The sequence below is a fragment of the Eucyclogobius newberryi genome, unplaced genomic scaffold, assembly GCF_026437365.1.
Source record: "Eucyclogobius newberryi isolate DKJ021-1_F unplaced genomic scaffold, fEucNew1.0.hap1 SCAF_5, whole genome shotgun sequence".
Lineage (NCBI taxonomy): Eukaryota > Metazoa > Chordata > Actinopteri > Gobiiformes > Gobiidae > Eucyclogobius > Eucyclogobius newberryi.
This window is the reverse complement of record NW_027316167.1, coordinates 10,784,776-10,798,253: the sequence shown is the minus strand read 5'-3', so window position 1 is coordinate 10,798,253 and position 13,478 is coordinate 10,784,776. Positions and strand designations below refer to the sequence as shown.

General features: G+C 52.0%; 1 protein-coding gene across 1 annotated transcript in view; it reads right to left on the bottom strand.

Annotated features, from left to right (window-relative positions):
- LOC140380976 (NAD(P) transhydrogenase, mitochondrial-like) overlaps positions 1–13,478 on the bottom strand; it is a 34,258-nt gene that overhangs the window by 8,190 nt on the left and 12,590 nt on the right. The window contains exons 12-17 of the mRNA XM_072464972.1: positions 13,261–13,371; positions 12,660–12,805; positions 11,530–11,725; positions 10,033–10,266; positions 8,042–8,202; positions 7,489–7,668 (exon numbers count right to left, since the gene is read on the bottom strand). Of these exons, the coding sequence (XP_072321073.1) occupies positions 7,489–7,668; positions 8,042–8,202; positions 10,033–10,266; positions 11,530–11,725; positions 12,660–12,805; positions 13,261–13,371 (1,028 nt within the window). The remainder of the gene's footprint in view (positions 1–7,488; positions 7,669–8,041; positions 8,203–10,032; positions 10,267–11,529; positions 11,726–12,659; positions 12,806–13,260; positions 13,372–13,478) is intronic.

Sequence of the window (13,478 nt, the reverse complement as noted above, 5' to 3'; positions counted from 1 at the left end):
CTTTCATTCTGTCCCTGACCAGTAAAGGAGAAAAAAACTCCCCTGCCATGTGCTGATGCCTTTACGGGACCGGTACGAGAACGTGGGCGGGACTGGTACATGGTATTGGTTTGGTCTAGGTTGGCATTCTCCGCCCACTCTACATTCAGAGACGTGGTGCAGACCAGAGTGTGACGTGGACGCAAGTAAGCGGCACGTGGTACGTGAGCGGCGGGATCAGTACGTGGTACTTGAGCAATGTCACAAGTGAGCAGCAGAAATGACTCACATGAAGTTAAAATTGATGCCCCAGGACGGCCACTTCAAAGTGTTCATGTCACATACTGTGGTGGTGATCAAAGAGTGAACAGGGCAGATGAGGTCAACAGATAGTTTGCATAGTGTATGTTAAGCAGCCTGCACAGGATTTGCATTGAACCAAAGCCCTTCGCAGGTACGTGGCGCAGGTACGTGGCGCAGGTACAGGGCGCAGGTACAGGGCGCAGGTACAGGGCGCAGGTACAGGGCGCAGGTACAGGGCGCAGGTACGTGGTACGTACAGGGCGCAGGTACGTGGTACGTACAGGGCGCAGGTACGTGGTACGTACAGGGAGCAGGTACGTGGTACGTACAGGGAGCGCAGGTACGTGGTACGTACAGAGGGCGCAGGTACGTGGTACGTACAGAGCGCGCAGGTACGTGGTACGTACAGAGCGCGCAGGTACGTGGTACGTACAGAGCGCGCAGGTACGTGGTACGTACAGAGCGCGCAGGTACGTGGTACGTACAGGGCGCAGGTACGTGGTACGTACAGGGCGCAGGTACGTGGTACGTACAGGGCGCAGGTACGTGGTACGTACAGGGCGCAGGTACGTGGCACGTACAGGGCGCAGGTACGTGGCACGTACAGGGAGCAGGTACGTGGCATGTACAGGGAGCAGGTATGTGGCATGTACAGGGAGCAGGTATGTGGTGCAGGTACAGGGCGCAGGTATGTGGTGCAGGTACAGGGCGCAGGTACGTGGTGCAGGTACAGGGCGCAGGTACGTGGTACGTACAGGGCGCAGGTACGTGGTACGTACAGGGCGCAGGTACGTGGTACGTACAGGGCGCAGGTACGTGGTACGTACAGGGCGCAGGTACGTGGTACGTACAGGGCGCAGGTACGTGGTACGTACAGGGCGCAGGTATGTGGCATGTACAGGGAGCAGGTATGTGGCATGTACAGGGCGCAGGTATGTGGCATGTACAGGGCGCAGGTATGTGGCACGTACCACGTACCGGTACGTGGCATAAAGCCTTGAGGCGCTCTCACTACCAAATGTCCACACTGGATGACGTACAGTACAAGCGGGATCTGTACGTGGTACGTGAGCGGTACGTGGTGCGGAACTAAGTGAGACCTGGTGCGGATTGAAGACATAGTTTTGAATTTATTATTTCATGATTTGTTAGAAATATTTTGGAAAGGTAAACGGCGCATGACTTGCAGAATATCCCTGCTGTCATACTAGTGCAATGCACTTATACCCCAGGCAGAGCATTCTGGCGTCTTTGTGTCGGCTGTTGTAGAGCACCTGCTCTGAGAGTGATCACAAAGTAGCCTACGTCAATGAGCAGTGTCATTCCGTGGTCCTCATCGAGACGCAGCTGGCAGTGGCACTGTATGAAGTTGAAGACAGACAAGATCCACTGATACAGCATTCTCCAGTAACCTATCTCTGCGTCCATCTCCATGAGTGGTGCGGACATACGCTGGACGTGGTGTGGACGCAAGTAGGCGCGGCTGATGGCGCGGCCCTGGTGCGGACGTGTCAATCTGCGGTCCTCATCGAGACGCAGCTGGCAGCGGCGCCGTATGAGGTTGAAAACAGGCAGGTTCCACTGATACAGCCCTCTTCTCCAGTAGTCTCTCTCAGCGCTCATCTCCGCTCCGATCTGCCTCTTTCCTCGTAAACTTTTACCCTTATATAGCACAGCAGTAAGGGGCGTGGCCAAGCTCACACCATTGGTTTGGTTTGGTTTGGTTTAGGTCGCATTCTCCGGTACGTGGCACGTACGTACCAGGGCGCAGGTGAGTGGCACAGACGTACCAGAGCACAGGTACGTACCAGGGCGCACGTACATACGTACGTACCAGGGCGCACTTACGTGGCACAGACATCCCAGGGAGGTGTACCAGGGCGCAAGTACGTACGTATCAGGGCGCAGGTACGGGGCACGTACGTAGGTACCAGGGCGCAGGTACGTGGCACGTACGTAGGTACCAGGGCGCAGGTACGTGGCACGTACGTAGGTACCAGGGCGCAGGTACGTGGCACGTACGTAGGTACCAGGGCGCAGGTACGTGCACAGGTACGTGGCACGTACGTACCAGGGCGCAGGTACGTGGCACGTACGTACCAGGGCGCAGGTACGTGGCACCTACGTACCAGGGCGCAGGTACGTGGCACCTACGTACCAGGGCGCAGGTACGTGGCACCTACGTACCAGGGCGCAGGTACGTGGCACCTACGTACCAGGGCGCAGGTACGTGGCACCTACGTACCAGGGCGCAGGTACGTGGCACCTACGTACCAGGGCGCAGGTACGTGGCACCTACGTACCAGGGCGCAGGTACGTGGCACCTACGTACCAGGGCGCAGGTACGTGGCACCTACGTACCAGGGCGCAGGTACGTGGCACGTACGTACCAGGGCGCAGGTACGTGGCGCAGGTACGTACCAGGGCGCAGGTACGTGGCGCAGGTACGCGGCGCAGGTATGTGGCACGTACCGGTACGTGGCATAAAGCCTTGAGGCGCTCTCACTACCAAATGTCCACACTGGATGACGTACAGTACAAGCGGGATCTGTCACGTACGTGGCACAGACGTACCAGGGCGCACGTACGTGGCACAGACGTACCAGGGCGCACGTACGTGGCACAGACGTACCAGGGTGCACGTACGTGGCACAGACGTACCAGGGCGCACGTACGTGGCACAGACGTACCAGGGCGAACAGGGCGCACATACGACGTACCAGGGCGAACAGGGCGCACGTACGTGGCACAGACGTACCAGGGCGCAAGTAGGTGGCGCATACAGGGCACGTACGTGGAGCAGGTAGGTGGCACAGGCAGGTGGCACGTACGTGGCACGGATCGGTCAGATCGTGACGGTGGGGGTCCCGGGTCTGTTCGTGATGGCGGGGGTCCCGGGTCTGTTCGTGACGGCGGGGGTCCCGGCGGGGGTCCCGGGTCTGTTCGTGACGCCGGGGTCCTGGCGGGGGTCCCGGGTCTGTTTGTGACGGCGGGGGTCCCGGGTCTGTGCGTGACGGCGGGGGTCCCGGGTCTGTGCGTGACGGCGGGGGTCCCGGGTCTGTGCGTGACGGCGGGGGTCCCGGGTCTGTGCGTGACGGCGGGGGTCCCGGGTCTGTGCGTGACGGCGGGGGTCCCGGGTCTGTGCGTGACGGCGGGCGGGGGTCCCGGGTCTGTTCGTGACGGTGGGCGGGGGTCCCAGGTCTGTTCATGACGGCGGCGGGGGTCCCGGCGGGGGTCCCGGGTCTGTTCGTGACGGCGGGGGTCCCGGCGGGGGTCCCGGGTCTGTTCGTGACGGCGGGGGTCCCGGGTCGGTTCGTGACGGCGGGAGTCCCGGGTCGGTTCGTTAGAAGTTAAAATTGATGCCCCAGGACGGCCACTTCAAAGTGTTCATGTCACATACTGTGGTGGTGATCAAAGAGTGAACAGGGCAGATGAGGTCAACAGATAGTTTGCATAGTGTATGTTAAGCAGCCTGCACAGGATTTGCATTGAACCAAAGCCCTTCGCAGGTACGTGGCGCAGGTACAGGGCGCAGGTACGTGGCGCAGGTACAGGGCGCAGGTACAGGGCGCAGGTACAGGGCGCAGGTACGTGGTACGTACAGAGGGCGCAGGTACAGGGCGCAGGTACAGGGCGCAGGTACAGGGCGCAGGTACAGGGCGCAGGTACAGAGCGCGCAGGTACGTGGTGCAGGTACAGAGCGCGCAGGTACGTGGTGCAGGTACAGAGCGCGCAGGTACAGAGCGCGCAGGTACGTGGTGCAGGTACAGGGCGCAGGTACGTGGTACGTACAGGGCGCAGGTACGTGGTACGTACAGGGCGCAGGTACGTGGTACGTACAGGGCGCAGGTACGTGGTACGTACAGGGCGCAGGTACGTGGTACGTACAGGGCGCAGGTATGTGGCATGTACAGGGAGCAGGTATGTGGCATGTACAGGGCGCAGGTATGTGGCATGTACAGGGCGCAGGTATGTGGCACGTACCACGTACCGGTACGTGGCATAAAGCCTTGAGGCGCTCTCACTACCAAATGTCCACACTGGATGACGTACAGTACAAGCGGGATCTGTACGTGGTACGTGAGCGGTACGTGGTGCGGAACTAAGTGAGACCTGGTGCGGATTGAAGACATAGTTTTGAATTTATTATTTCATGATTTGTTAGAAATATTTTGGAAAGGTAAACGGCGCATGACTTGCAGAATATCCCTGCTGTCATACTAGTGCAATGCACTTATACCCCAGGCAGAGCATTCTGGCGTCTTTGTGTCGGCTGTTGTAGAGCACCTGCTCTGAGAGTGATCACAAAGTAGCCTACGTCAATGAGCAGTGTCATTCCGTGGTCCTCATCGAGACGCAGCTGGCAGTGGCACTGTATGAAGTTGAAGACAGACAAGATCCACTGATACAGCATTCTCCAGTAACCTATCTCTGCGTCCATCTCCATGAGTGGTGCGGACATACGCTGGACGTGGTGTGGACGCAAGTAGGCGCGGCTGATGGCGCGGCCCTGGTGCGGACGTGTCAATCTGCGGTCCTCATCGAGACGCAGCTGGCAGCGGCGCCGTATGAGGTTGAAAACAGGCAGGTTCCACTGATACAGCCCTCTTCTCCAGTAGTCTCTCTCAGCGCTCATCTCCGCTCCGATCTGCCTCTTTCCTCGTAAACTTTTACCATTATATAGCACAGCAGTAAGGGGCGTGGCCAAGCTCACACCATTGGTTTGGTTTGGTTTAGGTTGCATTCTCCGGTACGTGGCACGTACGTACCAGGGCGCAGGTGAGTGGCACAGACGTACCAGAGCACAGGTACGTACCAGGGCGCACGTACATACGTACGTACCAGGGCGCACTTACGTGGCACAGACATCCCAGGGAGGTGTACCAGGGCGCAAGTACGTACGTATCAGGGCGCAGGTACGTGGCACGTACGTAGGTATCAGGGCGCAGGTACGTGGCACGTACGTAGGTACCAGGGCGCAGGTACGTGGCACGTACGTAGGTACCAGGGCGCAGGTACGTGGCACGTACGTACCTACCAGGGCGCAGGTACGTGGCACCTACGTAGGTACCAGGGCGCAGGTACGTGGCACCTACGTACCAGGGCGCAGGTACGTGGCACCTACGTACCAGGGCGCAGGTACGTGGCACCTACGTACCAGGGCGCAGGTACGTGGCACCGGGCGCAGGTACGTGGCACCTACGTACCAGGGCGCAGGTACGTGGCGCAGGTACGTACCAGGGCGCAGGTACGTGGCGCAGGTACGTGGCACGTGCCACGTACCGGTACGTGGCATAAAGCCTTGAGGCGCTCTCACTACCAAATGTCCACACTGGATGACTTACAGTACAAGCGGGATCGGTCACGTACGTGGCACAGACGTACCAGGGCGCACAGGACGCACGTATGACGTACCAGGGCGAACAGGGCGCACGTACGTGGCACAGACGTACCAGGGCGCACAGGACGCACGTATGACGTACCAGGGCGAACAGGGCGCACATACGACGTACCAGGGCGAACAGGGCGCACGTACGTGGCACAGACGTACCAGGGCGCAGGTAGGTGGCGCATAAAGGGCACGTACGTGGAGCAGGTAGGTGGCACAGGCAGGTGGCACGTACGTGGCACGGATCGGTCAGATCGTGACGTGGGGGTCCCGGGTCTGTTCGTGACGGCGGGGGTCCCGGCGGGGGTCCCGGGTCTGTTTGTGACAGCGGGGGTCCCGGGTCTGTGCGTGACGGCGGGCGGGGGTCCCGGGTCTGTGCGTGGCGGCGGGCGGGGGTCCCGGGTCTGTGCGTGGCGGCGGGCGGGGGTCCCGGGTCTGTTCGTGACGGCGGGCGGGGGTCCCGGGTCTGTTCGTGACGGCGGGCGGGGGTCCCGGGTCTGTGCGTGACGGCGGGGGTCCCGGGTCTGTGCGTGACGGCGGGGGTCCCGGCGGGGGTCCCGGCGGGGGTCCCGGGTCTGTTCGTGACGGCGGGGGTCCCGGGTCTGTTCGTGACGGCGGGGGTCCCGGGTCTGTTCGTGACAGCGGGGGTCCCGGCGGGGGTCCCGGGTCTGTTCGTGACGGCGGGAGTCCCGGGTCTGTTCGTTAGAAGTTAAAATTGATGCCCCAGGACGGCCACTTCAAAGTGTTCATGTCACATACTGTGGTGGTGATCAAAGAGTGAACAGGGCAGATGAGGTCAACAGATAGTTTGCATAGTGTATGTTAAGCAGCCTGCACAGGATTTGCATTGAACCAAAGCCCTTCGCAGGTACGTGGCGCAGGTACAGGGCGCAGGTACGTGGCGCAGGTACAGGGCGCAGGTACAGGGCGCAGGTACAGGGCGCAGGTACAGGGCGCAGGTACAGGGCGCAGGTACAGGGCGCAGGTACAGGGCGCAGGTACAGGGCGCAGGTACGTGGTACGTACAGAGGGCGCAGGTACGTGGTACGTACAGAGGGCGCAGGTACGTGGTACGTACAGAGGGCGCAGGTCCGTGGTACGTACAGAGGGCGCAGGTCCGTGGTACGTACAGGGCCATGAGGCGCTCTCACTACCAAATGTCCACACTGGATGACGTACAGTACAAGCAGGATCTGTCACGTACGTGGCACAGACGTACCAGGGCGCACATACGACGTTCCAGGGCGAACAGGGCGCACGTACGTGGCACAGACGTACCAGGGCGCAGGTAGGTGGCGCATACAGGGCACGTACGTGGAGCAGGTAGGTGGCACAGGCAGGTGGCACGTACGTGGCACGGATCGGTCAGATCGTGACGGTGGGGGTCCCGGGTCTGTTCGTGGCGGCGGGGGTCCCGGGTCTGTTCGTGACGGCGGGGGTCCCGGGTCTGCAAATACTGTGGCACGGGCGCTCACACCGGCGCTCACACCGGCGCTCACACCGGCGCTCACACCGGCGCTCACACCGGCGCTCACACGGGCGATCACACCGGCGCTCACACCGGCGCTCACACCGGCGCTCACACCGGCGCTCACACCGGCGCTCACACCGGCGCTCACACCGGCGCTCACACGGGCGATCACACCGGCGCTCACACCGGCGCTCACACCGGCGCTCACACGGGCGATCACACGGGCGATCACACGGGCGATCACCTTGCATGGCATACGGTTTGGATGAAGCAACTCTATAGATATTTTCAGTTTCAGAATTCTCCCTTTTTTCAGCTCGACACACCCACACACAGTTGAACTCACCACACACATGATGTAGGAGAGGATGGCTCCGGACGAGCCGATCAGAGCGCCGACGATGGTCATGAGGTTGTTGTCGAGGAGGAAGCCCTCAGCACAGAGCGCCCATCCAGAGTAACTGTTGAGAACTGTGATCACCACAGGCATGTCAGCGCCCCCTATGGCCATTGTCAGAGTCACACCCTGAAAAGTAAAACACAACACATCAAATGTATAATATGTCCAAAATCTGTGCTTTTATAGCCATTTCTACACACAAATGCCTTTGAAAACATTACATAATGATAAATATGGAATATATTTTCTTACATTTATACAAGTAAACTGCAGTACAAGTTTTAAATTAATAAATCTTATTCATGTTTTTTTTTTTTTTTCACCTGTAGCGTCTCACCTCAAGTCTTTATTTTTCATTGTACATGTTTGATTCTCCAGGCTTTTTCACTGATGCAACAGTAACTCTTTTCTTGAGTCTCAACAGATATTTCCAGCACATATTAGCAGATTATATTTGTTGATTTGGCATTAAAAGCAGTAGAAGGTGCATTCCACTCACCATGACGGTGGAGAGCCCCGACACTCCGACCAAACAGCCCATCCCGGTGCCGTAAGTGTTTGTGAGCATGAACGGGATCATGCCGCCCATTGATGCCGCCATCAGACCCGCGTTCATGGCGTGTCGACCGGGCAACATCAGAGGAGCGGAGTTCAGGATGCCTAGAAATGACATTTTAAAAACAGTGGGTCACCAGAATGTTTGCCTTTATGGTATCGGTTTTACTTTTAACACTTGGAGCCTAAAAACCTCATTTCAGACACTTACAATAAGCCATATTTCAGTACCAACAAGATTTCTTAAGAGCCCGTTATACTTGGCCTGTACACCAATCAGAAATTATAACAATTAATTAGCATTAGGAATCATTAGAATGTGGCAATCAAGTAATATACTTGACACAATAATTTCAGTTTTATTAAAACAAATAATTTCATGCCTTATTGTATTAAACTCCAACCGGTAAATCAAGGCCAATTTAGAGGGGATAAGCAATAAAAATCAGCCTTTTTCAACATTAAAGTAACAGAAAATGTGTGTAATGGTCGATATTTTGTAAATTTAGTTTAGTATCGAATGTTAGGTCCAATAAAATTGAAATATTGATACTTTTGCTATATATTGTGCAGCAGCCCTAATTAGCATACATACAACTCACAGAAATTAAGCCAATTTCAAATGGGATAGTTTGATATTTTGTTATATTCTCTTTATGACCAGTTGTCTCTACTCCAATTACGTCATGCCAAGGATCTAAACCATAAAAATAGTACAGAGCATTTTGTGAGGCCACACATTCGACATGAGTTAGTCTCTGGTGATCAGACGGTAAAATGATCCCAAACATGCTCCCGTCCCAAAGCCTGGATTTCCAAACGGATCAGGATCAAAAGAAGTAACAGTTAAAACACAGCAATTTCCTCCGTCTTAGCTCTTTTGGGTGAAAGACTCAAATTAAGGGATTCCTTGTGTGCCGTGGATCTTAAGTTGTCTTTTAGTCGGATTTGAAGACTCTTCGTGATAATAATTACTATTGAAATAAGAGTTAAGAGTCCACTTTGAAAACACTGCAGTATCAAAATGACTTGTATCAAACTGGAGTGAATAAGATAAGATAATCCTTTAATATCCACACAAGGGGAAATTTCGTTGTTACAACGCAGTAGAAACAGGAGGAAAGGACAGATTATAGGAAGTTTCAAAACACATCAACTCTTAATAGAACTCTTATGAACTAAACAAAAAACTCTTATTAACAAATCTCCTCTCTTAATAGGGAATAGAGGGGGGGAAATAAAATAAATAAAAATACAAAATAAAGATAAAAATCAGATAATAAAATAAAATAATGATAATATAATAAAATAAAGTAAAAATAACTAGCACAAGACTAGGTAATACTGTTAGCAGGTAAGTAAACCGTATTAAAAAACAAAATAGAACACTTTTACAGGTATTGCACATGGTTGATTCAGTATTGCACATGAATATGATGGTATTGCACATGGTTACATCAGTATTGCACATGTTCAGGACTAACAGTGTTTGTTGTAGAGTCTGACAGCAGCAGGAAGGAAAGACCTGCGAAACCTCTCCTTCACACAGCGAGGGTGGATCAGTCTCACTGAAGCTGCTCTCCACGATGCGAGCGACACGATGCGAGCGACACGATGCGAGCGACACGATGCGAGCGACACGATGCGAGCGATACGATGCGAGCGATACGATGCGGGCGATACGATGCGGGCGATACGATGCGGGCGATACGATGCGGGCGATACGATGCGGGCGATACGATGCGAGCGATACCATGCGAGCGATACGATGCGAGCGATACGATGCGAGCGATACGATGCGAGCGATACGATGCGAGCGATACGATGCGAGCGATACGATGCGAGCGATACGATGCGGGCGATACGATGCGGGCGATACGATGCGAGCGATACGAGCGATACGATGCGGCCGACTCCATGCGGTCCAACGCTCACCTTGAAGCTTCCCGTAGGCGACCAGGGACCCGCTGAAGGTGACTCCTCCGATGTAGGTGCCGAGGTAGGCCACGGTCTTGATCATGCCGGCGGCCGGGTGAGTATCCAGGTGCGGGAACTCGATCATGTACTCCGCGACGCAGGTGAGCACGGCGGCCAGACCCACCAGACTGTGGAACGCTGCCACCAGCTGAGGCAGGTCCGTGATCTCAATACGCTTTGCAATGGTCAGGCCTGAGGAGGAAACGGGAGGATGTTACGTTATACAGGGGCTTTTCACACACGTAGATTATCTGTGTGTCATGCAAAAACATAAAAGATAAGATGTATATAAAAGGCTGTACAAGGGTGAGAGGTTGGACTAAACTGCTGTATGACCTTGAAAACTGACTGGTTTAAAGATAATTTAGATTAAAATAAAAGTTTGTACAAAATTGGAAGCAGTATTTCTTATTTAAACACATGGAGTAGCAAGGAGACATTCTTTTGGGTTTGTCCCAACTTGGATTAAAAAAGGTGGGAGACAATAGTTTTAGTGACATGCAAAATTAAAATATCGATGTAGTCTATACCGTATTTTCCGGACTATAAGTCACACCAGCCCTAACCCTATGAAAGTCAGATGCATTTTGAAACACACAAGTAAAAAAAAACAAAAACTCTAGGTCAGGGCTTTGGCAGTTTCATTCAGGCTCATTCACAAATTAATGATTTAAATCCCCATGTACACAGAGACGGGGCACTGCTGACAGGAAGATGGATGCTCTGTTTTAAATCAGAAAATACGACTTGCACTTCAAAGAACAGGCAGTTGCATGTGAGCACAATTGAATACGCTAATTCTTCATGTCTTTTTCTAATTAATAATTAATAAAAGACGTGCCTTGGGTTTATTCGGGTTGTTCCTGTGGTTGCAGTCAAGCTGATGCTTTCTCCCCTTGGCTTTTTCAAGTTTTGCAATTTTATTCTCAATCAGGACTGAACAGGGATCCAGCTGTTCATGGGCTTTTATTATGAAGTTGCATTTTGTGTCATTCATTTTAGTTTAGCCATATTTAGTTATAGTCTAGGTAGTTCAAGTTTGAGAACCAGATTTGATTTTTCTGTCAAAGGCCTGTCCTGCTTATATTACATGATTTAAATGGCATCTCGTATATTGCTTTGCTTTTTCTCTTCCTGGGAGATTTGGTGTTTAGGGTGAATAAGAAGAGTTTTGTGCGTGGGTTTACAAACCGGTTTCAATTGTGTTTTCTCATTGTCATGTAGCCATCTAGACAGTATTATTATCTCATTTCAAGAGCAGGAGTATTTGCAAGTAAATGCTCGTCTTTTCCTTATTTTCAGCAAAACACATTTTCAAGCTTGGCAAATGGCAAATTCCAAATTAAGAAAAACAATTCTGAAATATACCGAAAGATAAATACTTCTTAATTCAAGCACTTATTCAGGTATTTAAGATAGTCTTTTTGACCGCAGCAGACTGGATCAGCGTCTTACCCAGAGTTCCTCCAGTAGCCATGGCCAGAGACATTTGTGACAGCAGCTCTGGGGAGGGTTTGAGGGCCCCGAGCGTCGCAGCGATGCCCCCGGCGACTCCCATCATCCCAAGGGTGTTACCGAGGCGACTGGTGCGCTGAGCGGACAAACCAGCCAACGCCCCGACACAGCACATGCCTGAGCCCAGGTACATCATCTGCAGACAGTTTAGAGAAGTCAGATGAGCAGATACAAAAACTCAATATCAATACTAGAAAAAGGATTGATGTGTTCTGATAGTCCTTAAAGTTGTAATATTTATTTAAAACACATGGAGTAGCACGAAGACATTTGGTACCGTATTTTCCGGACTATAAGTCACACCAGCCAAAGAATGCATAATAGAAGGAAAAAACATATATAAGTCGCACATGAGTATGAAACGCGGTTGCAAGTGTGAAAATAACAAATAATATCACATAAGTTGCTCTTGAGTACAAGTATATAAGTATAAATATAAGTATAAGTTGCACCCCGGCCAAGACGATGAAAAAAGGTGCGACTTATAGTCTGGAAAATACGGAAGTTAAAAAAACAACATTAAAAATAACCTAGAGAGACAGAAATATCACTTTATTCTCTAGATTGAGAGATTAACCTGGATGTTATTTTGTGATTAATTTTATGGTCCACTCATGTTTTGTGCCCTTTTATGGATGGGCAAACAGATTTGGGGTGTTCAGTATTTAGTGGATAATCTTCGCATGGAAAAGTGGGGGGGGGAATCTGAAAGAAGTACATTATAAGTCAGACTCAACCCTGCTCTCCCACAGTTGCTCATCTTACTGAGCTAAACCACGTTGGCTGAATTGTGTAGTATCAGACTTCATTGATCAATTCATTACACAAATCATCACTCAACGTTATTAAAATATTGCCTGTATTTCTAAACGTCTAATCATTAGGAACGTGAATAGAGCCTTAGCTACAAACAAAGACTTGTCACTTTTTGAAACTTGCTGGTGCTGTTGCGTAGTTTCTCCACAAATAGATATTAATGTATGAATCTTGCCCACCCCCAGGTAGGCTGCAACAATAACATATTAAAGGTCACACAAAAGCCAAATTATTCACTGATCTAGGCCTTATACCTGCTCAATGTTGTAACCAGCCGCCACAGAAGCTCCATATCCACCGACAAACGCTGCCCCAGGGAGAGCGTAGAGGTAGTTGTACTCCGGAGGGTCGGTCGGACGCTTGAACATGTCCAGCATCCTCTGTGTGATCATAAAACCACCTGGACAAACAGGACACGTGCACTTAAGGATTACAGTTTTACAAGTTACAACTGTAGCTCAAGCCACTAAAGACAGGAGACAAAGCACCCAATGCTCTTGATGAGATTATGATCATTATTATCAAAACTTGTAATATTATTAATCAATTAAATTTATTTTTGTAACGCCCAAAATCACAAACAGCAGTTGCCTCGAGGGGCGGCAGTGAAAAAACAGATTCAACAATGTTCATGGGACTTTGTCTAAGCTCCCCTGTAACAATTTATCCTTTTATAGCAATAAACTACAATACAAGAGGACAATTGTGTAAAAACCAAGGACAATTGAGATTAACAAGCTTGACATGTGGTCATTAGTTTCAAGCTACAAGTGGTCACCTAAGGCTAAGGAAACAAGAACCAAGAACCTGCCAAAGCAATCAGTCATTTATGTATGATTAAAAAAAGGATTAGACCTGCAATGTTGATGGAGGAGATGAACGCTGCGCCCAAAGCCAGAGACTCAGGAAACGAGGAGGGAGTGAGTCCTCCTCCCATCAGCACCAGACCACCAACAGCAGTCAAGCCTGGGGACATCACACAACATTCATTCATTCATTGATTCATTGAATTCATTGATCATTTCTAAGAGATGACACTTATTTAGTGTTAATGATCGGAAAACTATGTTGGA